At 44.2% G+C, this 27,443-nt stretch overlaps 1 protein-coding gene across 2 annotated transcripts in view; it reads left to right on the top strand.

Moving 5' to 3' along the window:
* The window catches only part of ascc3 (activating signal cointegrator 1 complex subunit 3), a 146,285-nt gene that overhangs the window by 102,291 nt on the left and 16,551 nt on the right, over nt 1-27,443 (top strand). For both annotated transcript variants that reach the window (XM_024385525.2, XM_024385526.2), the window contains exons 18-35: nt 871-990; nt 1,462-1,626; nt 2,276-2,362; nt 2,513-2,689; nt 6,513-6,738; nt 6,884-7,038; nt 10,263-10,361; nt 10,576-10,744; nt 10,895-11,115; nt 11,207-11,292; nt 11,444-11,610; nt 11,838-11,983; nt 14,903-15,023; nt 15,133-15,275; nt 16,797-16,934; nt 18,679-18,799; nt 19,531-19,663; nt 19,799-19,924. In XM_024385525.2, coding sequence (XP_024241293.1) covers nt 871-990; nt 1,462-1,626; nt 2,276-2,362; nt 2,513-2,689; nt 6,513-6,738; nt 6,884-7,038; nt 10,263-10,361; nt 10,576-10,744; nt 10,895-11,115; nt 11,207-11,292; nt 11,444-11,610; nt 11,838-11,983; nt 14,903-15,023; nt 15,133-15,275; nt 16,797-16,934; nt 18,679-18,799; nt 19,531-19,663; nt 19,799-19,924 — 2,600 coding nt within the window. The remainder of the gene's footprint in view (nt 1-870; nt 991-1,461; nt 1,627-2,275; nt 2,363-2,512; nt 2,690-6,512; nt 6,739-6,883; nt 7,039-10,262; nt 10,362-10,575; nt 10,745-10,894; nt 11,116-11,206; nt 11,293-11,443; nt 11,611-11,837; nt 11,984-14,902; nt 15,024-15,132; nt 15,276-16,796; nt 16,935-18,678; nt 18,800-19,530; nt 19,664-19,798; nt 19,925-27,443) is intronic.

The following is a 27,443-nucleotide window of genomic DNA, read 5'->3' as shown; positions in this document are numbered from 1 at the left end:
ATTATGAATGATCAGCCCAATAGGGTAAATGCAGATAGGCAACCCCATGCTTCAGCCTATTTATTTCTAGCCACGATGCTGTATCAGTTGGGCTACAGGTGATCGTGCTTATTGCTAATAGCATACCTGATAATATGGACAATGCATAGGCTATAAGCATTGTCCAAAATGTTACAAATGTACTTTTTACATTTTATTTATCAAGGTAATTTCAGAAAATGCCCATAGTATATATGGCGCTAATAGTGGAAAATGTTTGTGTTTCACAGTATTACTTACCCACCAGTGTTGTGATTGGATGTGATATTGGCCTATTGATTTCTCCCGCCGAAGGGGCATCGGTTGTCAAACTGGGAAAGCTGTAATGACTTTGTGGCTGTTTTATCTAGTGGAGATCGCGCTGTCATTTCCTGGTTGCTAAAATGTTAAACTTCGCTCAAATTTCAGTTTGTGAGAAAACAAGCACTAAATAGTGTAGGGAATAATTGTACCATCTAAATCGCATTTTCAATAACAAAATATATTGTTTTTGCAGCTGTTTGAAGCTGGTAGACCAAATGAAAGTTAACAATATTTTTCTTTAGTGTAAAGATATTTCACAGCGATCTGTGTTTGACAGCAGATGCCTAACTGGCCCCCTTCAATCATGTTCTCTTCTCATCTCCATCCAATGCCCTTTTCACAAAATAAACACAGTACAATAAGTCACCACTAGATGGCACACACCTCAAGGATTCAATGAGGACTTTTTGAGAAGGAATCAATGCTGAGTGTGGAATCTCCACCAGGTGCTGCTAGGTGGCTGAAATGACTGAAGGTGAATGTGATGTTATTGATCTCTCTCTTTTTTTTTTCTCCCTCTCTCTGCAGGTATCACTAGGGACTGTGACTAACGTGGAGGAAGCAGTGAGGTGGCTGAGTTACACCTACCTGTACATCCGCATGAGAGCCAACCCTCTGGCCTACGGGATCAACCACAAGGCCTACCAGGTACACACGCATGCATGTACATACACACACACACACACACACGTGTACACACTCGACTGTACACTCTCTTATTATCTAGCTCTCTGTGTTAGATGGACCCAGGTCTGGAGCTGTATCGTAAGGAACTGGTGGTGATGGCAGGGTTAAACTGTTCTTTCTCTGTGTTAGATGGACCCAGGTCTGGAGCTGTATCGTAAGGAACTGGTGGTGATGGCAGGGTTAAACTGTTCTTTCTCTGTGTTAGATGGACCCAGGTCTGGAGCTGTATGTAAGGAACTGGTGGTGATGGTAGGGTTAAACTGTTCTGTCTCTGTGTTAGATGGACCCAGGTCTGGAGCTGTATCGTAAGGAACTGGTGGTGATGGCAGGGTTAAACTGTTCTGTCTCTGTGTTAGATGGACCCAGGTCTGGAGCTGTATCGTAAGGAACTGGTGGTGATGGTAGGGTTAAACTGTTCTGTCTCTGTGTTAGATGGACCCAGGTCTGGAGCTGTATCGTAAGGAACTGGTGGTGATGGCAGCCAGGAAGCTGGACAAGGCCAGGATGATCCGCTTCGAGGAGAGGACAGGATACTTCGCCTCCACTGACCTGGGCAGAACCGCCAGTCACTTCTACATCAAATACAACACCATGGAGGTACACCAGAGTTCCATAACATGATATTACGTTATATGTACTATGTTATATTGTACACTGAGTGTACAAAACATTAAGAACACCTGCTATTTCCATGACATACAGTACCAGTCAAAGGTTTGAACACAGCTATTGATTCAAGGGTTTTTCCTGTTTTCTACATTGTAGAATAATAGTGAAGACATCAAAACTATGAAATAACACATGGAATCATGTAGTAACCAAAAAAGTGTTCAACAAAGCAAAATATATTTTAGATTCTTCAAAGTAGCAAGTCTTTGCCTTGATGACAGGTTTGCAAACTCTTGGCATTCTATCAACCAGCTTCATAAGGTAGTCACCTGGAATGCATTTCAATTAACATGGGCCAGCATCCCTGTGGAAAGCTTTCATCATCTTGTGGAGTCCATGCCCGACAAATTAAGGCTGCAACTCAATATCAGAAAGGTGTTCCTCGTGCTTGGTTTACTCCAATGTATTATATTATTGTAACCAGGGATATATACCCTTCTGTGTAGGTGTAATATGGCATGGTAATATCTACAAATAAACTCATCATGAATGATGGTACAGTAACATGCAATATACAACTAGATAATGGCTGTTCCTTATGTCATGTTTGTGTTTGTCCACCTCCTCCTCCATGCAGACATTCAACGAGCTTTTCAACTCCCAGAAGACAGAGGCTGACATCCTCAGCATCGTCTCCAAGGCCGAGGAGTTTGAACAGGTCAAGGTGAGAGGTCACAGGTCACACAGAGGTCACTCATCACACATTATAGACTGCTGCAGGACACCTGCTAAACAGTATAGCAAGGTCTTGAAATAGTTTGAGTACCCAGGTGGAAAGACTCCTGACTGTGTGTGTGTGTGTGTGTTTTTCAAGGTGCGTGATGAGGAGATGGAGGAACTAGAACAGATGCTGTGTAACTACTGTGAGCTGCCTGCTGCAGGCGGAGTGGAGAACGGATACGGCAAGATCAACATCCTACTGCAGACCTACATCGGCCGGGGAGAGGTGGACAGCTTCTCCCTCATCTCAGACCTGTCCTACGTAGCACAGGTGGGTTACAGGCACAGCACCACACACACACACACTACACACATACAGTGGGGCAAAAAAGTATTTAGTCAGCCATCAATTGTGCAAGTTCTCCCACTTAACGATGAGAGGCCTGTCATTTTCATCATAGGTACACTTCAACTATGACAGACAAAATGAGAAAAATCAGAAAATCCCATTGTAGGATTTTTTATGAATTTATTTGCAAATTATGGTGGAAAATAAGTATTTGGTCAATAACAAAAGTTTATCTCAATACTTTGTTATATACCCTTTGTTGGCAATGACAGAGGTCAAACGTTTTCTGTAAGTCTTCACAAGGTTTTCACACAATGTTGCTGGTATTTTGGCCCATTCCTCCATGCGGATCCCCTCTAGAGCAGTAATGTTTTGGTGCTGTTGCTGGGCAACACGGACTCTCAACTCCCTCCAAAGATTTTCTATGGGGTTGAGATCTGGAGACTGGCTAGGCCACTCCAGGACCTTGAAATGCTTCTTACGAAGCCACTCCTTCGTTGCCCGGGCGGTGTGTTTGGGATCATTGTCATGCTGAAAGACCCAGCCACGTTTCATCTTCAATGCCCTTGCTGATGGAAGGAGGTTTTCACTCAAAATCTCCTGGTCCCTTTGCAGAAAAACAGCCCCAAAGCATGATGTTTCCACCCCCATGCTTCACAGTAGGTATGGTGTTCTTTGGATGCAACTCAGCATTCTTTGTCTTCCAAACACGACGAGTTGAGTTTTTACCAAAAAGTTATATTTTGGTTTCATCTGACCATATGACATTCTCCCAATCTTCTTCTGGATCATCCAAATGCTCTCTAGCAAACTTCAGACGGGCCTGGACATGTACTGGCTTAAGCAGGGGGACACGTCTGGCACTGCAGGATTTGAGTCCCTGGCGGCGTAGTGTGTTACTGATGGTAGGCTTTGTTACTTTGGTCCCAGCTCTCTGCAGGTCATTCACTAGGTCCACCCGTGTGGTTCTGGGATTTTTGCTCACCGTTCTTGTGATCATTTTGACCCCACGGGGTGAGATCTTGCGTGGAGCCCCAGATCGAGGGAGATTATCAGTGGTCTTGTATGTCTTCCATTTCCTAATAATTGCTCCCACAGTTGATTTCTTCAAACCAAGCTGCTTACCTATTGCAGATTCAGTCTTCCCAGCCTGGTGCAGATCTACAATTTTGTTTCTGGTGTCCTTTGACAGCTCTTTGGTCTTGGCCATAGTGGAGTTTGGAGTGTGACTGTTTGAGGTTGTGGACAGGTGTCTTTTATACTGATAACAAGTTCTAACAGGTGCCATTAATACAGGTAACGAGTGGAGGACAGAGGAGCCTCTTAAAGAAGAAGTTACAGGTCTGTGAGAGCCAGAAATCTTGGCTGGTTTGTAGGTGACCAAATACTTATTTTCCACCATAATTTGCAAATAAATTAATTAAAAATCCTACAATGTGATTTTCTGTATTTTTTTCTCATTTTGTCTGTCATAGTTGAAGTGTACCTATGATGAAAATTACAAGCCTCTCTCCTCTTTTTAAGTGGGAGAACTTGCACAATTGGTAGCTGACTAAATACTAAATATGCTCTTTCTCCATTTGTTTCTCACATACATACACACACACACGCATACAACTGAACCATACCTGAAGAAACTTCAACATGTGTACATACTCTGCTTCTACCCCAAACTGAGCCAGCCTAGCCCCTCTGAGGGGTCCAGCTGTACCCCAGTGTCCCCTGCCAGGGGGACACAGGGGTACAGACTCCCTTACCCCAACACATGCAGCCCCTGCCTAGACTTCCATTTCCCTCAGTCAGCAGCACATGCAGTCCGCGTCCTAAAGCAGAATGTTTCAATCATACTGGTGTACTGATGGGGGTTTAGAAAGAGTGTCTTAACGAATCATATCATACACATCCATAAACGGGTTTCCTGTTTGTACCAGCATCTCCATTGTTTCAGAGGGATTATGAGGCTTTCATGAACTGTCACAGTTAATCTGCCATGCCGGCATCTCTGCATTATGCTCTTTATGAAAATCAAATGCTTTGATATATCTGATGGAAAGTAATATGTTTGGCTGGTGCATATTTCACAGTGACTGATAGCCTGGAATCTTTTTTGCATTTGGAGCCCCCATCCCACATCCCATCCCCTCTTCCCATCCTCTGCTGAACCCATCTATCCATGGTTTTCCACGGTAACTGATTCCATGTGGCTGAATATTTGGAATTGTTCACATCAAATTCCCTCTTTGCTCCTATTTTGCCCGATTTCAGATGTGCAGCCGGTTTGATGGCTGTGGCCGGGAGGCAGGCAGCCATAGTGGAATAGAGGGGATCTGATGGTTAATCCAGACTGAGGACTGATAGGTCCTGCTGCCGTATGATACTGCCACTACACATCAACAAAGACACACACACATAAGCACAGAGATGAAGTTGCATACATACATATAGGTGGGCACACTCACAACCACTGGCAGAATCACCATCTCTCGCTCTCACACACACACACTGACAGAGGCTAACTCCCTGTCCCTCATGCATACACACACACTCCTCAATGGCTTTAGCAACTGGATGATAGATAGAGCTGTTCTGCAGGCCTGTGCACTTGACCGCAGGACACCAGGAGTTCTCCTGAGAGAGTAGATTATTGTACATGAGCGCTGAGAGACCTGAGACCACAGTTGAACTGTGTTTACTGCATGCTCTTAAAGACACACGGACACAGAAGAGCTGGAGAAGGATGGCAGCTTAATCATGAAGTTAGTTCCAACCAGGGAGATTATTGAGATTGACTATGTTGGTGCTGTGACTCGGACTGTGAGGCCTGATGTGTTTTGGCTGTTGGTTGTTATCTGGAGTATGAGTGTAGGCTCAGTAAGGGTGTGAGGGTAGGCTCAGTAAGGGTGTGAGGGTAGGCTCAGTAAGGGTGTGAGTGTAGGCTCAGTAAGCGTGTGAGTGTAGGCTCAGTAAGCGTGTGAGTGTAGGCTCAGTAAGTGTGTGAGTGTAGGCTCAGTAAGCGTGTGAGTGTAGGCTCAGTAAGGGTGTGAGGGTAGGCTCAGTAAGGGTGTAAGGGTAGGCTCAGTAAGGGTGTGAGTGTAGGGTTTTCTCTCCAGAGGGTTTGATGTAGGAGTGCGGTTGCCCTAGTGGCCTTTTAACCAGCAGCAGACCAACATCTGGCCCAGCTGGTGTTTCTGTGTCTCTGTCGATCTATATGCCTGTGTCTATGTCTGCCTGCCTGTCTCTGTCCATCCTCCCACTCATCCACATGTTCCGGACACAAGCAGACTTGACCAATCTATCACAGATAGCAGCCTCGCCACGACTTATCCATCACAACAGAGCCAGGCCCAGCAAATCAATCCCAGCACGGCCAGACTCTACCAATCCATCATGTCATTAACACCTGCCCAAATAAATCAGAGCCCAGTCACGTCAGATCTGATCAGTTTATCAGCGAGCAGCGCCAACCACCTGACCCATCTGTCAGGACAGACATGAGCAATCCATCAGCGCACAGCTAGGCCTGACCCATGTTTCAGAACAGAGCCTGATCATTCCAGTCCCGCGGCTCTTGATCAGACATGATTAATCGTCCTACATCTTGATTGATTATTTCAGTCTCGGCATGACTCTCTGTCCTGCTGTACCCATTGTAGAACACTGCTCTAAGTCTGGCTGTAGCCTGTCTGTCTTTTTACACCTGCTGTTATACACTATTCCAATTGTGATTCCAATCGGTCTGTCCTTGTTTTTCTACTATAGAATGCCACTCAAATTGTAACTGTGTGTGTATTTCGTCCCTGTGTAGAACGCAGCTCGTATCGTCAGGGCTCTGTTTGAGATTGCTCTGAGGAAGCGCTGGCCTGCCATGACCTACCGCCTGCTCAACCTGTGTAAAGTGATAGACAAGCGTCTGTGGGGCTTCGCTCATCCCCTGAGACAGTTCTCCATCCTGCCTCACAACGTGCTGGCCCGTCTGGAGGAGAAGAAACTCACTGTGGACAAACTGAAAGATATGCAGAAGGACGAGATAGGTGAGACCATACTGGGCCAAGTGTGGTGTACTACCAAATTAGACATGAATTCTATTGTGTTCTGTAGAGCTGTGTGCGTGTGAACGTGTGTGTGTGTGTGCATGCAGCGTGTTGTAGTAGCACCACTCCCCTCTGTGTGTCCCAGGTCACATGCTTCACCACGTGAACATTGGGTTGAAGGTGAAGCAGTGTGTCCACCAGATCCCTTCCATACTGATGGAGGCCACCATCCAACCAATCACACGCACCGTGCTCAGGGTCCGCCTCCAGATCACCCCCGACTTCCAGTGGCACGACCAGGTAACCAGGTCGACCTCACCTAGGATGACCTCGATGTCTCTCTTTCTCTCTCTCTCTCCCTCACTCACACACACACAGTACACACAGTACACAAACAGTAGACATTATCAGAGCACTCTTTAAGTATGTCAAAATGCTGCTAACAGTAGAAATGTGTTAGTTAGTGTGAAGTGTCAGTGGTCTGTCAGTATGGAGCTGTCCTCTCCCCCAGTGGCCCTGCTCCTCTCCAGCCAGTGGGGGGGATGGAGTAATGAGTGAAAAGTGGGAATCTCACCTCTGTTCTAAGAGGAGCAGCCAGCTGCTGAAACAACCCCGCAGCATCAGATTCCCACCTCCTGAAGTGTTAGTCCACATCCCAAGTACTGGTTGAAGGGCTCTTCTTTTCTTTGAATGGTTCAAATGAAGGTTTATTTAAATGGAAGATGGCTGATTCTAGATCAGTGTTTAGATGCATCACCTTCTTGTAATACAGTGAGGGAAAACAATATTTGATCCCCTGCTGATTTTGTACATTTGCCCACTGACAAAGAAATGATCTATCATTTTAATGGTAGGTTTATTTGAACATTGAGAGACAGAATAACAACAAAAAAATGCAAAAAAACACATGTCAAAAATGTTATAAATTGATTTGCATTTTAATGAGGGAAATAAGTATTTGACCCCTCTGCAAAACATGACTTAGTACTTGGTGGCAAAACCCTTGTTGGCAATCACAGAGGTCAGACGTTTCTTGTAGTTGGCCACCAGGTTTGCACACATCTCAGGAGGGATTTTGTCCCACTCCTCTTTGCAGATCTTCTCCAAGTCATTTAGGTTTCGAGGCTGACGTTTGGCAACTCGAACCTTCAGCTCCCTCCAAAGATTTTCGATGGGATTAAGGTCTGGAGACTGGCTAGGCCACTCCAGAACCTTAATGTGCTTATTCTTGAGCCACTCCTTTGTTGCCTTGGCCGTGTGTTTTGGGTCATTGTCATGCTGGAATACGACCCATTTTCAATGCCCTGGCTGAGGGACGGAGATTTGATGGTACATGGCCCTGTCCATCATCCCTTTGATGCGGTGAAGTTGTCCTGTCCCCTTAGCAGAAAAACACCCCCAAAGCATAATGTTTCCACCTCCATGTTTGACGGTGGGGATGGTGTTCTTGGGGTCATAGGCAGCATTCCTCCTCCTCCAAAGACGGCGAGTTGAGTTGATGCCAAAGAGCTCCATTTTGGTCTCATCTAACCACAACACTTTCACCGAGTTGTCCTCTGAATCATTCAGATGTTCATTGGGAAACTTCAGACGGGCATGTATATGTGCTTTCTTGGACAGGGGGACCTTGCGGGCGCTGCAGGATTTTAGTCCTTCACGGCGTTGTGTGTTACCAATTGTTTTCTTGGTGACTATGGTCCCAGCTGCCTTGAGATCACTGACAAGATCCTCCCGTGTAGTTCTGGGCTGATTCCTCACCTTTCTCATGATTATTGCAACTCTACGAGGTGAGATCTTGCATGGAGCCCCAGGCCGAGGGAGATTGACAGTTTTTTTGTTTCTTCCATTTGCGAATAATCGCACCAACTGTTGTCACCTTCTCACCAAGCTGCTTGGCGATGGTCTTGTAACCCATTCCAGCCTTGTGTAGGTCTACAATCTTGTCCCTGACATCCTTGGAGAGCTCTTTGGTCTTGGCCATGGTGGAGAGTTCTGATTGATTGATTGCTTCTGTGGACAGGTGTCTTTTATACAGGTAACAAGCTGAGATTAGGAGCACTCCCTTTAAAAGTGTGCTCCTAATCTCAGCTCATTACCTGTATAAAAGACACCTGGTAGCCAGAAATCTTTCTGATTGAGAGTGGGTCAAATACTTATTTCCCTCATTAAAATGCAAATCAATTTCTAACAATTTCTAACAGTCTCTCACTGTTCAAATAAACCTGCCATTAAAATGATAGACTGATCATTTCTTTGTCAGTGGGCAAACGTACAAAATCAGCAGGGGATCAAATACTTTTTTCCCCTCACTGTATTATCCTGCGGATTTTGTACTACATTTGCTTGAGCCTGCCTGGTGTGTCAGATGGATGGTGTTTTCCACTTTTGGGACTATTCTATTGGTTCTATTGCGCCAGGCAAGATCAATCAAACACAGCTAAGTATCTGAAAGATTTCAAATGCCATTTGAACCCAAGTCTGCTGTCCGTAAGTAGAGCCATGTCCAATGGAGGGAATATACAGTACATCATTGAATTGCGAATTAGGCTATAGGATCTCTATGGTGATTGGAGTACATCATTGAGGCAGATGACTCCTGTAGTTTGTGAGGGAGTCAGGGTGGAATAGGAGGCCCGTTGTAGCCAGGCGGTGTATGAAGATGAATGTTTGTGTGATTAGCGATGCATGCTCTGCTCATGGGAGAGTTGTTATGGAACACCCCCAGCTTAGCCAGTGATCCCTGCTGCATATATACACATGCAAGCTAGCCACGACACATGTAGAGGCACATGAGATCTCCTTCTCCCAACTCGAACCCAAGCCACGGACTCCAGGATAATGACTCATTCTAATTGGGAAACAGACAGGAGTTGGATGTCGTTTTCTAATATTAATACGTGGTTCCCCACTCCCTTTAGTGTTTTGAGTAGGACCCAGAATTGTTCCTGGTTCAGGTCACATGTTTGGGAATAACTCCTAGCCCTAATCAAGAGTAGTTTCCCTGATATCTTTAGACATTTACACAAGAGGGCTAGGGACCAGGCCAGAAGATGACATTATAGCTGTTGTTTTAGTGTGTTTGTTTGTCTGTGGGAACTGGACTGTCTCCTCTCTCCATGTGTCATAAAGCAGTCTCCTGGACCTGTGTCTGTTGGCCAGCCAGCAGTTGTTTCCAACACAGAGTGTTCTACAGGGGGTCAACTCAGAGCAGAGAAATGTAGAGAGATACACAGTACAGTGCACCTCCTTCTCCTGCTGGGGAGAGAGGAGAGGAGAGGGCTGAAGTTTCTGTTTGGAGTCACCCCAAAACCCATGACTGAAGGGTTACACATGCACCTACTAACAATTACATTACATTGCTTTGTTTTGAATTGCTACTATCTGGTTAAACAACCTGGGAGTGCTCTGATCTTCTAATGCCACCAATTCTTCATGCTTCTGTCTCCTCTGCCTCTCCTCTGCCTCTCCTCTGCCTCTCCTCTGCCTCTCCTCTGCCTCTCTCCTCTGCCTCTCTCCTCTCTTAGTGTCATGGTTCAGTGGGAGAGCCCTGGTGGCTGTGGGTGGAGGACCCCATCAACGATCACATCTACCATTCAGAGTACCTGCTCCTACAGAAGAAACAAGTGGGTTTCTGGGTACCATTAGTTTCTAGAATGTGTCTGAGAGCCACTTGTTCTCCTGTGTTCACTTGAGGCAGAAGTTGCCCCTAACTACAGATCTAGGATCAGATTACCTGACCCCTGATCCTAACCTTAACCATTATGGTTATGGAATAAATCTGACCCTGTATCAGTGGATATGGTTGAGTCATACTTACATCGTGTGTGTGTTTTCCAGGTGGTGAGTGGGGAGCCCCAACAGGTGGTATTTACCATCCCTATCTTTGAGCCCATGCCCTCCCAGTACTACATCAGAGCTGTGTCAGACCGCTGGCTGGGCTCAGAGGCTGTCTGCATTATCAACTTCCAACACCTCATCCTGCCTGAAAGACATCCCCCACATACTGGTACTGTACAACAGACTCACAAACACAGACAGACCAACCCTCAGAGGTGTACAGATGAAACAACATACTTCACACATACACCTTTCTTTGTCTTTTTTCCTTGACAAATGTACCCATACGTTGTCTCAATGTTGCCCTGTGGATTCTCAGAGCTGCTGGACCTGCAGCCGTTGCCCATCACCGCCCTGGGGAACCTGGAGTATGAGAGTCTGTACAAGTTCACCCACTTCAATCCCATCCAGACACAGATCTTCCACACGCTCTACCACACCGACACCAACGTCCTGCTGGGGGCGCCAACGGGCTCCGGTAAAACCATCGCTGCCGAGTTGGCCATGTTCCGAGTCTTCAACCAGTACCCTACCTCCAAGGTCTGTCTGCCCCCCCATCTCTCTCTTTTTCTCTTTCAATATCGCTATACATTTCTCTCTGTTGATATCCTTGCTCTGTGTGTGTTCTTAGGTGGTGTACATTGCCCCCCTGAAAGCTCTGGTCAGGGAGAGGATTGAGGACTGGAAGATCAGGATAGAGGAAAAACTGGGGAAGAAGTGAGAGAGACTTGGTTATAACCATGTGCATTTCAGTTGCATTCACATCTGTCAATGACCATCAGCCGTGGTATCTATCCATCCATCTATTGTCTCTGTCTCGCTCTCTCCCCTCTCTCCCTCCTTCCCTTCCCTCTCTCCTCGTCCCTAGGGTTGTGGAGCTGACAGGTGATGTGACTCCAGACATGCGGGCCATCGCCGCGGCCGACCTGATCGTGACCACCCCGGAGAAGTGGGACGGCGTGAGTCGCTCCTGGCAGAACCGCAGCTACGTCCAGAAAGTAGCCATCCTCATCATCGACGAGATCCACCTGCTAGGTACCACAGCCTAGTTCTACCCAGAAGCATAAAGAGAGATCTTTAATATCTATGGGTCTGGTTCTTGCCTCACAAACCCCATAGAATCAAAACTTTGTATAGAGCCTGAACTTTTACCATCATACAAAGAAAATTCTGATAGAATTCAAAAGAGTTAATAATAATACTACTCTACTGCTTTGTCCAACTTTCTCACACTGGACCATACCACTGTGTCTGTATCCCAGGGGAGGACAGAGGTCCTGTGCTGGAGGTCATAGTGTCCAGGACCAACTTCATCTCCTCCCACACCAACAAAACTGTCCGCGTGGTGGGCCTGTCCACGGCCCTGGCCAACGCACGAGACCTCGCCGACTGGCTAGGGATTGGACAGGTGAGCTCTCCATAGCATCCACATACTAGACACTACAGGTATTGTGAAACGCCACTCCTGGTAGGAGTTGCACTTAGGCTCAGATTTAGGATCAGTTTCTTATCTGAATCAGGCATTACAACAGTGTTCTACCCTGATCACACCATCACGTTAGTCTCAGTTTCACATAGACAAGACATCTCCTGTAGTTAAAACCTGCTCATCCTTTCACCTTTTGACCTCCTGTCCTGTGTTCAAATCAAATCAAATCAAATTTTATTTGTCACATACACATGGTTAGCAGATGTTAATGCGAGTGTAGCGAAATGCTTGTGCTTCTAGTTCCGACAATGCAGTAATAACCAACAAGTAATCTAACTAACAATTCCAAAACTACTGTCTTATACACAGTGTAAGGGGATAAAGAATATGTACATAAGGATATATGAATGAGTGATGGTACAGAGCAGCATAGGCAAGATACAGTAGATGGTATTGAGTACAGTATATACATATGAGACGAGTATGTAAACAAAGTGGCATAGTTAGTGGCTAGTGATACATGTATTACATAAGGATGCAGTCGATGAAATAGAGTACAGTATATACGTATGCATATGAGATGAATAATGTAGGGTAAGTAACATTATATAAGGTAGCATTGTTTAAAGTGGCTAATGATATATTTACATCACTTCCCATCAATTCCCATTATTAAAGTGGCTGGAGTTGAGTCAGTGTCAGTGTGTTGGCAGCAGCCACTCAATGTTAGTGGTGGCTGTTTAACAGTCTGATGGCCTTGAGATAGAAGCTGTTTTTCAGTCTCTCAGTCCCAGCTTTGATGCACCTGTACTGACCTCGCCTTCTGGATGACAGCGGGGTGAACAGGCAGTGACTCGGGTGGTTGATGTCCTTGATGATCTTTATGGCCTTCCTGTAACATCGGGTGGTGTAGGTGTCCTGGAGGGCAGGTAGTTTGCCCCCGGTGATGCGTTGTGCAGACCTCACTACCCTCTGGAGCGCCTTACGGTTGTGGGCGGAGCAGTTGCCGTACCAGGCGGTGATACAGCCCGCCAGGATGCTCTCGATTGTGCATCTGTAGAAGTTTGTGAGTGCTTTTGGTGACAAGCCGAATTTCTTCAGCCTCCTGAGGTTGAAGAGGCGCTGCTGCGCCTTCTTCACGATGCTGTCTGTGTGAGTGGACCAATTCAGTTTGTCTGTGATGTGTACGCCGAGGAACTTAAAACTTGCTACCCTCTCCACTACTGTTCCATCGATGTGGATAGGGGGGTGTTCCCTCTGCTGTTTCCTGAAGTCCACAATCATCTCATTAGTTTTGTTGACGTTGAGTCTGAGGTTATTTTCCTGACACCACACTCCGAGGGCCCTCACCTCCTCCCTGTAGGCCGTCTCGTCGTTGTTGGTAATCAAGCCTACCACTGTTGTGTCGTCTGCAAACATGATGATTGAGTTGGAGGCGTGCGTGGCCACGCAGTCGTGGGTGAACAGGGAGTACAGGAGAGGGCTCAGAACGCACCCTTGTGGGGCCCCAGTGTTGAGGATCAGCGGGGAGGAGATGTTGTTGCCTACCCTCACCACCTGGGGGCGGACCGTCAGGAAGTCCAGTACCCAGTTGCACAGGGCGGGGTCGAGACCCAGGGTCTCGAGCTTGATGACGAGCTTGGAGGGTACTATGGTGTTGAATGCCGAGCTGTAGTCGATGAACAGCATTCTCACATAGGTATTCCTCTTGTCCAGATGGGTTAGGGCAGTGTGCAGTGTGGTTGAGATTGCATCGTCTGTGGACCTATTTGGGCGCTAAGCAAAGAGTTCATGTCATCAGTTGGAGGTTTTGTAATTGACATTGCTCTTCTGAAGCCAACCAGTAACCACATTTGTGTTAGCCAGTGTTTTTTAGTGTCCCCTTTTCATATTTGATAAATGTAGAATAATACTGCTGTTTTTGGCAGGGAATCCGTGTAATAGTTTTGACCACAGCACAGGAATGGTTTGGAGTTCTGTTTCTCTGGAGCCATGCTGGAGTTGCTCTGGTAATCAACAGAAATCACGGTACTAATGCGGACAGATGACTTGACAGTCCTTTAATAATAACAATAATAATAATAATAGCAGTAATCATATCAGAAGGGTATTTAATAACCTCCCTGTCCACCGCAGAGAGACATGGGAACTCCTGTATGCCTGCATGACCCCAGTCACACATGAAAACCACATGTAGACAGACAGTCTTTACATTCACTTATACAATTTATCTCAAAAAGAAAATAATATCTGCTGGAAAACATTTTATATAATATTTGTAAAGCATACATAAGCTTTTACAACTGCTTATTTCTGAAAGTTATAAAGTGTTACCATAACGTCATTTGTAATGCTGAAATTCCAACTGTATCCTACCATTCCAGTCTTCTCTGTGACGGTATTGGTTGTCTAAACGTTGTGTTACTGTTGCAGTGTCCCTGGCAGACAGATTGTCTGGTTATAAATCTGGCTGTTTAGACTGAGGACGGGAGGGACTGGGGATGTTGGCTGGGTTTAGATGCCCAATCCATTATCCAGGCCTTTAGATATGTGTACACACGCGCCTGCCCTGCCTGGCCACTCCACACGCTACAATGCAATGCTGCCCTACCCAGCGAGCTTATGAGCACAACAGACAAAAAGTGCTCAGTTCCCTGTCCCTCTCCCCCGGACAAGGACAATGACAAACCTTCAGACACCCAGATGGGCCTCGCTGCCAGCTGGACTCACTTTATCTATCTATCTCTGTCTCGATCTAGTTCTCTTTCATCCACTCTGTCTCTCTCTCTCACTGACTGAGAGAAGACATTCATTCTCTTTCTATGGTTCTATGTCCATATGGTTCTCTTTCATCCCCTGTCTAACTCTCTCTGTCTCTTTGCCTCACCTCTCTTACAGGTGGGTTTGTTTAACTTCCGTCCCTCTGTGCGTCCCGTCCCATTGGAGGTTCACATCCAAGGCTTCCCAGGACAGCACTACTGCCCCCGCATGGCCAGCATGAACAAGCCTGTGTTCCAAGGTACAATATACCACACACAGAAACACACACTAAGTATGCAACTACACTGTGCATCCCCCCTCTCTATATCTCTCTCTCTCTCTCTCTCTCTCCCCTTCTCTCTCTCCAGCGATTCGCAGTCACTCTCCAGCCAAGCCTGTTCTGATCTTTGTGTCATCGCGGCGACAGACTCGTCTGACGGCTCTAGACCTGATAGCCTTCCTGGCCACCGAGGACGACCCTAAACAGTGGCTGCACCAGGACGAGACTCAGGTGACCAGGCTTATACTTGTTACCTCCTAGTGGAACTAACCCTGTAGTCAGAGGTGTGTACATCTACAGTATTTCTCTCTCTCTCTGACTGTTCTTCTATTCCTCCAGTCTTCCTATTCCTCATCCTCTGCTGCTTGTTGCTCTCTCCTTTCTCATCGTCTCCTTCCTCCTGATATTCTCTCTCTCTAAGCACTGGTTTTAGTGTAATTACAGAGGGAACTCAAACCAACTTCTACAGGAAACGCCTGTGTCATATCCCATTATTTTCTCTGCATACTTCAGGATTATTTCAAGATGAGAAAATGTGCTCTGATAGAAGATGGGCAGTAATTACCTTAACATGTGTGTCTGATATATAGGGGCCCATAAACAAGGAGAATTTCTTACAATACATACGCACACTAGCTAATGCTCTCTCTCCGATCTATCTCTCTCTCTCTCACTCAGACACACACACACATTAAAAACCAGTAAAACAATGTATTTGCTCAGGCCTGCCAGAAGCCCGGGATACAGAGAGCTGAGCAGAGCAGTGTTGGATGTGTGTCTGGTATATAATCCCTCATATTGGGCCTTATGAAGTCACAGTAGGCTTGGCGTTGTAAGAGATGGATATTAACATGTTTTATGGGGCTGCTCGCCTTTCACACCAAGCCTGTGGTCTGAGCGAAATATAGAGTTCTGACTGACTTCACACCCCACCTTGTAAAATATATACACAGACACAAACTATTCCTAAATACTGTATATGCAGCAGAAAAATCTAATTCATAGGATACATTTCATCCTCTCTGTGTGTGTGTGTGTGTGTGTGTGTGTGTGTGTGTGTGTGTGTGTGTGTGTGTGTGTGTGTGTGTGTGTGTGTGTGTGTGTGTGTGTGTGTGTGTGAGAACCTGACCTGGCATTTACTGTATGTGTATTTTTAGCCCTGGGTGTGTTGAACTGGCCCTGCAGTGTGCTTGTTCCAGTGATATATGCTGCTCCCTGCTGTGTTTCTGTACTGGCTGTGTAGCTGCTGGAGTCCCTGTGGTTTGAGTGACAGGCGGCTGGCGCTAGCTGCCTTAGTCTCAGTGGGAGTCCTGCCCTCTCTGCCTGAGTTAGCCTTACGTTCTCTCTATTACTTCCTCTGCTGCAGTTAGCCCCTCTCCCGCCTTCCTTCCTCTGTGAACATGTACCTCTCGTCTTCCCTGTAACTCCCCCTGTAAATGTTTTGCTTGCTCTGTCCCACATGTTGTTTTCAGTTTTTCCTCCACCTCCCTTTTCTCCACTCCTTCCGTAGCCCTGCAGGTGAATACTTATGTGATTTTTTTTTTAAATAACTTTTGCAAAAATGCCAGCCAGTTTTTTGTTATCGTTGCAGTGTGAACGCTGCTCATGTCCAACAATGTCTTCTTCGTCATGGATGTGCCTCCTTAGTCCTACACTGTTTACTGTGTCTCTATTGGTCGACGAGATAAGGTCTCGTGCTGTCGTAGATTGATGAGGTGAGGTCTCATGCTGTGATTGGTTAATGTTACCCAGATGACAGACATCATCGCCATGGTGAGGGAGTCCAACCTGAAGCTGACGTTGGCGTTTGGCATCGGCATGCACCACGCTGGACTACACGAGCGAGACAGGAAGACTGTGGAGGAACTGTTTGTCAACTGCAAGATCCAGGTGGGACCCTAAAAGGTCTAGGTGGGACCCTGATAGGTCCAGGTGGGACCCTGATAGGTCCAGGTGGGACCCTGACAGGTCCAGGTGGGACCCTGACAGGTCCAGGTGGGACCCTGACAGGTCCAGGTGGGACCCTGACAGGTTTAGGTGGGACCCTGACAGGTCCAGGTGGGACCCTGACAGGTTCAGGTGGGACCCTGACAGGTTCAGGTGGGACCCTAAAAGGTCCAGGTGGGACCCTAAAAGGTCCAGGTGGGACCCTGACAGGTTCAGGTGGGACCCTGACAGGTTCAGGTGGGACCCTGACAGGTTCAGGTGGGACCCTGACAGGTTCAGGTATATACGTATTGAATAGGTGCAGGTAAAAACGTATTGAATAGGGGCAGGTATATACATATTGAATAGGTGCAGGTATATATGTATTGAATAGGGGCAGGTATATACGTATTGAATAGGTGCAGGTATATACGTATTGAATAGGTGCAGGTATATACGTATTGAATAGGTGCAGGTATATACGTATTGAATAGGGGCAGGTATATACATATTGAATACGTGCAGGTATATACGTTTTGAATGGCGGCAGGTATATACGTATTGAATAGGTGCAGGTATATACGTATTGAATAGGGGCAGGTATATACGTATTGAATAGGGGCAGGTATATACGTATTGAATAGGGGCAGGTATATACGTATTGAATAGGGGCAGGTATATACGTATTGAATAGCTGCAGGTATATACGTATTGAATAGGTGCAGGTATATACGTATTGAATAGGGGCAGGTATATACGTATTGAATAGGTGCAGGTATATACGTATTGAATAGGTGCAGGTATATACGTATTGAATAGGGGCAGGTATATACGTATTGAATAGGGGCAGGTATATACGTATTGAATAGGGGCAGGTATGAATACGCAGGTATATATTGAATAGGGGCAGGTATATACGTATTGAATAGGGGCAGGTATATACGTATTGAATAGGGGCAGGTATATACGTATTGAATAGCTGCAGGTATATACGTATTGAATAGGTGCAGGTATATACGTATTGAATAGGGGCAGGTATATACGTATTGAATAGGGGCAGGCAGGTATATACATATTGAATAGGGGCAGGTGCAGGTATATACATATTGAATAGCTGCAGGTATATACATATTGAATAGGTGCAGGTATATACGTATTGAATAGCAGGGCAGGTATATACGTATTGAATAGGTGCAGGTATATACGTATTGAATAGGGGCAGGTATATACGTATTGAATAGGTGCAGGTATATACGTATTGAATATTGGGGCAGGTAGGTATATACGTATTGAATAGGGGCAGGTATATACGTATTGAATATTGAATAGGTGCAGGTATATACGTATTGAATAGGGGCAGGTATATACATATTGAATAGGTGCAGGTATATACGTATTGAATAGGGGCAGGTATATACGTATTGAATAGGTGCAGGTATATACGTATTGAATAGGGGCAGGTATATACGTATTGAATAGGGGCAGGTATATACATATTGAATAGGTGCAGGTATATACATATTGAATAGCTGCAGGTATATACATATTGAATAGGTGCAGGTATATACATATTGAATAGCTGCAGGTATATACATATTGAATAGCTGCAGGTATATACAACAATGTTGCAGATACGACACTGAATGTGTTTCTGCTTTACTTTGTTAAATCCATGACAGGTATGACACTAATCTCTCTCTGTCTCCAGATACTGATAGCCACCAGTACTCTGGCCTGGGGAGTCAACTTCCCTGCCCATCTGGTCATTGTCAAAGGTACTGAGTACTACGATGGGAAGACCAGACGCTACGTGGACTACCCCATCACAGGTACAGGCCAGTTGTTTCCATCACTGTTTCTGTATTGAATTAAGTCTACTTATATTTTCCTGTCATGTCAAATACTCCCTGTTTGGTAGTGAGTTAGAAAGTCCAGTACATCCATGTGTTTTCATCTGAATGTGTAGGTGTGGTTTGTCTCTCCTGTAGTTACAGTAGGTTGTAGTTCTGTAGGTGTGGTTTATCTCTCATGTAGTTACATTTGGTTGTAGGTGTGGTTTGTCTCTCCTGTAGTTACAGTAGGTTGTAGTTCTGTAGGTGTGGTTTGTCTCTCATGTAGTTACATTTGGTTGTAGGTGTGGTTTGTCTCTCCTGTAGTTACAGTAGGTTGTAGTTCTGTAGGTGTGGCTTATCTCTCATGTAGTTACATTTGGTTGTAGGTGTGGTTTATCTCTCCTGTAGTTACATTAGGTTGTAGTTGTTCTGTAGGTGTGGTTTATCTCTCATTTAGTAACATTAGCCTGTAGGTGTGGTTTATCTCTCCTGTAGTTACAGTAGGTTGTAGTTCTGTAGGTGTGGTTTATCTCTCCTGTAGTTAAAGTAGGTTGTAGTTGTTCTGTAGGTGTGGTTTATCTCTCCTGTAGTTACAGTAGGTTGTAGTTGTTCTGTAGGTGTGGTTTATCTCTCCTGTATTTGTTCTGTAGAAAGTGGTTCAGCTCTCCTAGGCCTGTAGTTGTTCCATTTGGACTATGGTTACTGTAGGTGTGTTGTGGTCTCTCCAGACGTGCTGCAGATGATGGGCCGTGCAGGCCGCCCTCAGTATGACGACCAGGGCAAAGCTGTGATCCTGGTCCACGACATCAAGAAAGACTTCTACAAGAAGTTCCTCTATGAACCCTTCCCTGTTGAGTCCAGGTGAGAGGCTATCCCTTGGCTTTGTGGTGACCCTACATAGTGAAGGCCATTGCTACAGCTTTTTACTTGGTCTCTGTGCATTTAACATTGTAAGGGGGGAAAGTCATCTCTCCTTCACTACCACCTCTTCCTCAGTCTCCTGGGTGTCCTGTCAGACCATCTGAATGCTGAGATCGCTGCAGGGACCATCACCTCTAAACAGGATGCTATGGACTATATCACCTGGACGTACTTCTTCCGCAGGCTGGTCATGAACCCCAGGTAGGTTTTTGATTGTTTTTGACTTTTTATAACAATTCATCAGGAAACAATTAACCCCAACTAGGTCTCTGTTCCCAGGTTTTTCAGAAATTCTGGTTGTGAAGTTTCAGTAATTTTGGAAGCTAATTGAGTGGCTACAACATTCTGATATGGCGACTAATGACCAGTTCTCTCTCTCAATAACCTCGGAATAAAAAATCACTATTTATTTTTTCCTCTAATAGTAGAAGCAGGCAAAGGCTACATGTCTTTCCAAGAAATGTCAATCTTTTTTTTGTCAGTGTGAGTACATTATAACCATTAATTAATTCAGCTGAGTAATTAATTACCAGTGAATGCTGGGGAGACAAAAAATGGCTGGTGTTCATGGCAGCACCATGGAAACCACAGGGTCATCTTTAGAACACAGGGTCATCTTTAGAACACAGGGTCATCTTTTGAACTCTCACTATGTGATATCACACACCAGGGCTACGCATGCACGCAGTACCAGAGTATCACTTATACCCAGAGCACTCATTAGGATTCAGTCCTGATAACCTCTCTAGCAGGGAAACCTACTGATAGCCTGAGGCCAGGTGCATCAAATCAAAACAAATCCAGCTTTATTCATACAGCACATTTCAGACATGCAATGTGCTTTACAGGGGAAAACGCCTGAGGAAAAGCAAAGCTCAAAAGATGTTTTAAGATCTGTTTTAAATATGTCCACAGTTTCGGCCCTACACAAGTATTTAATTTATATTGCTTCAGATATTGGTATGTAGGCCAGACTGTTCTCTTTCCAATCATATGTGACATATGAATTGTCCATTTTTTATATTCTTCTCTATATTCATTGTTAATATTAATTGACTCCCTATTCGCCCGTCTCTAATTAACGATCTGCTTGCACCTGTTATGCCTGTTACACACAGCAGGTGCCTTAAGTACGTGTCTTCTTAATTTGTTTGCACGGCACTGATGAAGGCATGAGGCCGACACATATGCTCTGTTCCTTTTTTATTTTCATTAGCACTTTCACTTTTTGTATATTTTTGAGGGTGGATTAAATTAATTATACTATGTTTGCATCTCGGCCTCCTTGGGTTATTCCTTTTCATGGTTTTGAGTGTGAATACTTTTTGAACTCTACAGATATTTTCTCTCCCGCGCACTGGCTGCCTTCCATTCTAGCCTGTGCACAAACCCTCCTACTGGTTTTCCACAGTTTCAAACCCTGTCACGTTCTCTGGCAGGTTGTTCCAGAGGCTGAGGACATAACTAAAGGCTGCCTGTCCATGCCTATTTGTCCTAGGCTTGGTCCTAGGATAGTTAAAAGGCCAGTGCCGGAAGACCTGAGGAACCTACAGGGTATATAACTTAAAAGCATGTCTGACATGTATGGGATGCACGATCTTGGATTTATTTAAAAACCAATGGTATAATCTTAAAATGTATTCTGTAACTCACAGGCAGCCAGTGCAGAGACCTTAAAACCGGTCTAATGTGTGCTCTCCATCTGGTCTTGGTCAGTACCCGTGCAGCAGCATTCTGTATGTTTTGCAGTTGACCAATGGCTTTCTTGGGTAGATCATACAGGAGAACATACAATAGTCTAGTCTGCTCGTAATAAAAGCATGGATGAGTCTCTCTGTATCAGCCTGAGAGAGAAACTGACACACTTTTTTTTTCTTTAACTAAAAAAAACTTTTCTTCACATTCCTAATGAGTGATTTGAAATTTAGTTTAGAATCTAAAATAACAGCTAGGTTTTTTACCTGGTGTTTTATCTGTGTTGCCCGTAAATGTGCAACTAGATTCACCTAGATTCTCTCTCTGTGCTTTGTCTCCAACAATAGGTACCTCAGTCTTGTCTTGATTTAGCTGGAGGGAGTTGTGAGCCATCCAAGTATTTCAGTCACTGATACAGTCTAATAATTTATCCGTGGAGCTAAAATCCCCTGGTGAGAGAAATGCAAAGTTGTTTATCGTCTGTGTAGCAGTGAGAAATCAATGTGCTTAAAATAATAGTGTGACGACACACAACTCAAAAGCTCCCCTGTTGATATTTTAGGGACAATGCAAGTATCCTGCCCAGACTAGCCTACAACGGCACAATCCAATGAAAAACTGCATTATTGTTTTCAAATTAGTGCAATTGAGTACGATTCTACTCTAGGGCATAAACTGCAGTGAAAATGTCATTTAAATAACGAAAGCCTTGTTATTTGAATGTTTCATTCCATTTGGATCAGTTGTGGGTCTACTCCCGACATTCTAGAAATGCACAGTAGGTAGAAATGCACAGTAGTAGACCAGTCTGGCTGTAGCCTATTTCGCATTCTGATGCGCTGTGTGTTGCCAATCATCATTCGCCTAAGTAGTCTTATATAGTGTGACTATATAGGTCTATGCTCCCAGCAGGCCCAGTTATTCAGGAAAGTGTAACACCAAGCAGCTATTTCCTCGACCTAGAACCTAACGCTTCAATATAGCCAAAATATGCAGTACCAGTCAAAAGTTTGGACATTGTAGAATAATAGTGAAGGTATCAAAACTATGAAATAACACATATGGAAACATGTAGTAACCAACACTTTTTAAACAAAACCACAATTTGCCTTGACAGCTTTGCACACTCTTGGCATTTTCTCAACCTGCTTCATGAGGTAGTCACCTGGAATGCTTTTCCAGCAGTCTTGAAGAAGTTACCACATATGCTGAGCACTTGTGGTCTGCTTTTCCTTCACTTTGCAGTCCAACTCATCCCAAACCATCTCAGTTGGGTTGAGGTTGGGTGATTGTGGAGGCCAGGTCATCTGATGCAGCACTCCATCACTATCCTTGGTCAAGTAGCCCTTACACAGCCTGGAAGTGTTGGGTCATTGTCCTGTTGAAAAACAAATGATAATCCTACTAAGCACAAACCAGATGGGATGGTGTATCGCTGCAGAAAGCTGTGGTAGCCATGCTGGTTAAGTGTGCCTTGAATTCTAAATAAATCAGTGTCACCAGCAAAGCACCATCACACCTTCCCCATGGTTCACGGTGGGAACTACATATGCAGAGATCATCCGGTCACCCACTAGGCGTCTCACAAAGACACGGTGGTTCGAACCAAAAATCTCAAATTTGGACTCATCAGACCAAAGAACTGATTTCCACTGGTCTAATGTCCATTGCTTGTGTTTCTTGGCCCAATCAAGTCTCTTCTTCTTGGTGTCCTTTAGTAATGGTTTATTTGCAACAATTCAACCATGAAGGCCTGATTCACGCAGTCTCCTCTAAACAGTTGTTGAGATGTGTCTGTTACTTGAATTGACTGACCATGTCATAAAGTGATGATGGACTGGCATTTATCTATGCTTATTTTAGCTGTTCTTGACATATCATGGACTTGGTCTTTTGTATGTCACCCCTACCTTGTCACAACACAACTGATTGGTTTGAACACATTAAGAAGGAAAGAAATTCCACAAATTAACTTTTAACAAGGCACACCTGTTAATTGAAATGCATTCCAGGTGACTACTTCATGAAGCTGGTTGAGAGAATGCCAAGAGTTTGCAAAGCTGGCTACTTTGGCTACTTTGCTACTTGGCTACTTTGAAGAAACTAAAATATATTTTGGTGGTTTAGTTTAATACTTTTTTGGTTACTACATGATTCCATATGTGTTACTTCATAGTTTTGATATCTTCACTATTATTCTAAAAATAAATAAAAACACTTGAATGAGTATGTGTGTCCCAACTTTTTACTGGTACTGTATGTAATTTAACTTATAAAATGTATTACATTTTTATGTGTGGCATAAGCACAACTAGTCACAATGTTTTAATCTTATTATGCCACTTCAAAGGTCTCCTGTAGGCTACCAACCCACGTTCATCCACTCCACTAATATACTTCCAGCATCCAAACTGCACAACGGTCATTCTATTCATGTAAAGAGACATTTCTTAGAAAACACCAAAAAGTTTAATGACATTCGGAGCCTTCGATACTGAGTAGGGAGGGATGTATTTTCTGTTTGTCGAAATTGACATACTCTACTCGATTGTGGTGTTGAAAATGCAAACCATTGACGATTAGCGCTCAAAGTCTGTAATCAGTATGCAGTTATGCGTTGGTTGTGTGTGGTGCATTTGTACAGAAACCTGTTGGTGGAAAATTTGTTGCATAATTTGGTATAAATATGGCATCAAAAAGTAGAAAATCTGATTTCCTCCTAACTGATCATTTTCTGCAGCCAGCTCTGATTGTAGTGTAATAAGACAGACAGGGAGAGTCAGCTCGTCCGTGGTGGTCGGCGAACCCTCAACCTTCTGGCCCGTTAGCCCTGCGTGGCAATGACTGTGCCACAAAGCCATGCTGAAATGGTAAAGTCGATATCCACATTAATAATCATTTTTTTAGTTAGTTGTATTGGGGGGAGGATGTGCCATTTTTTTTTTTCACAAGTTTCCCTTCTGTCCTTCTCCACTTTCTAAAATTGCGAGGTCTCAAATTCAAAATGGCTGCTACTATTTCCTGCCACCAACATGTCTATCTTGTGCAGTAACTCTGTGATCTGAGTGCCATCACCCCTGTCCTCATTGCTGAGAACATGATATCTCCTCCCACATTTCTCTATACGCCGTTGGAGGGCCTCCTTCACCTTCAATGAACTGCTCAATGGTTTTCTCCCCCAGACAGTCCTTCCATGTGAACAGTATGATGGTGTAAGTCCAGACTCTCTCGCCAAAGAGCTGGACTTGATCCTCCACTGATCTTCTGTAGGCATCCGTGATTGGCAAGTCCACCTCAACCGCAAGGATGAATGCATGAGGTCCGGGGGGGCATAGAGACACACTGTGCTGCAGTCCATCTTTAACAAGTGCAGCCGTATCAGACAAAAAAAATAGTCTATATACATTGTGTGCAAAAGGCATGAGGAGGTAGGCAAATAATTACAATTTAGCAGATTAACACTGGAGTGATAAATGATCAGATGATCATGTGCAAGTAGAGATACTGGTGTGCAAAAGAGCAGAAAAGTAAATAAATAAAAACAGTATGGAGATGAGGTAGGTAAATTGGGTGGGCTATTTACAGATGGACTATGTACAGCTGCAGCGAGCGATCGGTTAGCTGCTCAGATAGCAGATGTTTAAAGTTGGTGAGTGAGATAAAAGTCTCCAACTTCAGCGATTTTTGCAATTCGTTCCAGTCACAGGCAGCAGAGAACTGGAAGGAAAGGCAGCCAAATGAGGTGTTGGCTTTAGGGATGATCAGTGAGATACACCTGCTGGAGCACGTGCTACGGGTGGGTGTTGCCATCGTGACCAGTGAATTGAGATAAGGCGGAGCTTTACCTAGCATGGACTTGTAGATGACCTGGAACCAGTGGGTCTGGCAACGAATGTGTAGCGAGGGCCAGTCGACTAGAGCATACAGGTCGCAGTGGTGGGTGGTATGAGGTGCTTTAGTAACAAAATGGATGGCACTGTGATAAACTGCATCTAGTTTGCTAATAGAGTATTGGAAGCTATTTTGTAGATGACATCGCCAAAGTCAAGGATCGGTAGGATAGTTAGTTTTACTAGGGTAAGTTTGGCGGCGTGAGTGAAGGAGGCTTTGTTGCGAAATAGAAAGCAGACACTAGATTTGATTTTGGATTGGAGATTTTTGATATGAGTCTGGAAGGAGAGTTTACAGTCTAGCCAGACACCTAGGTACTTATAGATGACCACACATTCTAGGTCGGAACCATCCAGGGTGGTGATGCTAGTCGGGCGTGCGGGTGCAGGCAGCGAGCGGTTGAAAAGCATGCATTTAGTTTTACTAGCGTAAGACCAGTTGGAGGCCACGGAAGGAGTGTTGTATGGCTACGTTTCTGGGACATTCCAATCGTTTTCAATTTAAACCAAAAGTGGCTGAGGTGAAATGTTACAATTAACCCCGTAGGCAGTTGAAAGCATTGAAAAGCATTGAAAAGACTGAATTAGATTTTTTTTATTAAAGATATTATCTTTTTTTGTACTGGAATACTTGATGTAAACAGGTGAAATGTTATATCATTGTGAATGTCTAAATACCATATAAAATACCATAGAATTTGAGGTACACTGTTACATCTAACCCTGTTACAACTAACTCCCATTACTAATCTGAGTTTTGTGAGAAAATACAACTAATTATTGTCATCAACTATACCAATCAAATACCTCTCTCTTCTTATTGATAAAAATGAGGTATGATTAGATACATTGGGACTGTTCCACAGGTCAATAATAAAAAAGGAGAAGCGGAAATGATAAACTTTAGGCCTCAAAAAAATGTTTTCAATAAAACAAAATATGTTTCATGGATTTATATAAAATGTATGTATATAGAAGACACTAACCAAGAATTATTACATTGAATAACATCTTTCTGAGTGGTTTCTAAATTTGAGTTATTTAGCTGTTATAACTGACCCCGTGTTAGACTTAGCCCCAGTCTCCCCTACCTTAATACGAGTAGACAGCATTTTGATTCTGTCAGCCAAATAAAAAACATAATGGCTTTGAAAATGTGCACACATTTGAGAAGCGTTACATTAATCATGTGTGAAACATCACGTGCAATATGGTGTAGATGAGAAGCTCCTGTATAGAACCATTTTCTGTTTACGGTCAAACTTCACGTTCAAGTGATACGCGCGCATCCCTTGACTAACTTTCAGTGAGTGAGTGAAGACCATGAAAACACTCAAGACTGGTGATAGTTTTTTCAAGTTTTTCTGGCTTTATCCGGTCTCTATTTGTGGTATTTTACCTTGACTCGCTGGCTTGCTAGGTAATCAATCCTCTGACATCTTCTATGTAGTAGACAATGACCATCTTATTACGTTTGTTAACTCAATCCTATAGAACATTTGTGGGCAGAACTGAAAAAGCGTGTGTGAGTAAGGAGGCCTACAAACCTGACTTGGTTACACCAGCTCTGTCAGGAGGAATGGGCCAAAATTCATCCAAATTTTTGTGGGAAGTTTGGGGAAGGCTACCCGAAACGTTTGACCCAAGTTAAACTATTTAAAGGCAATGCTACCAAATACTAATTGAGTGTATTTAAACTTCTGACCCACTGGGAATGTTATGAAAGAAATAAAAGCTGAAATAAATAATTCTCTACTATTATTCTGACATTTCACGTTCTTAAAATAAAGTGGTGATCCTAACTGACCTAAGATAGGGATTTTTTACTAGGATTAAATGTCAGGAATTGTGAAAAACTGAGTTGAAATGTATTTGGCTAAGGTGTATGTAAACTTCTGACTTCACTGTATATACGGAATGTATTTAAAATGTGTATAGAGTGCATTCGGGAAAGTATTCAGACCCCTTCACTTTTTCCACATTTTGTTACGTTGCAGACTTATTCTAAAATATATTAAATCGTTTTTTTCAAATGTATTAAAAAATAATCACATTTACATAAGTATTCTGACCCTTTACTCAGTACTTTGTTGAGGCACCTTTGACAGCGATTACAGCCTCGAGTCTTCTTGGGT

The sequence above is a fragment of the Oncorhynchus tshawytscha genome, linkage group LG23 (genome assembly GCF_018296145.1).
Source record: "Oncorhynchus tshawytscha isolate Ot180627B linkage group LG23, Otsh_v2.0, whole genome shotgun sequence".
Taxonomy (NCBI): domain Eukaryota; kingdom Metazoa; phylum Chordata; class Actinopteri; order Salmoniformes; family Salmonidae; genus Oncorhynchus; species Oncorhynchus tshawytscha.
The sequence above is the reverse complement of the archived record's forward strand: the minus strand, read 5'-3'. Positions and strand labels throughout refer to the sequence as shown.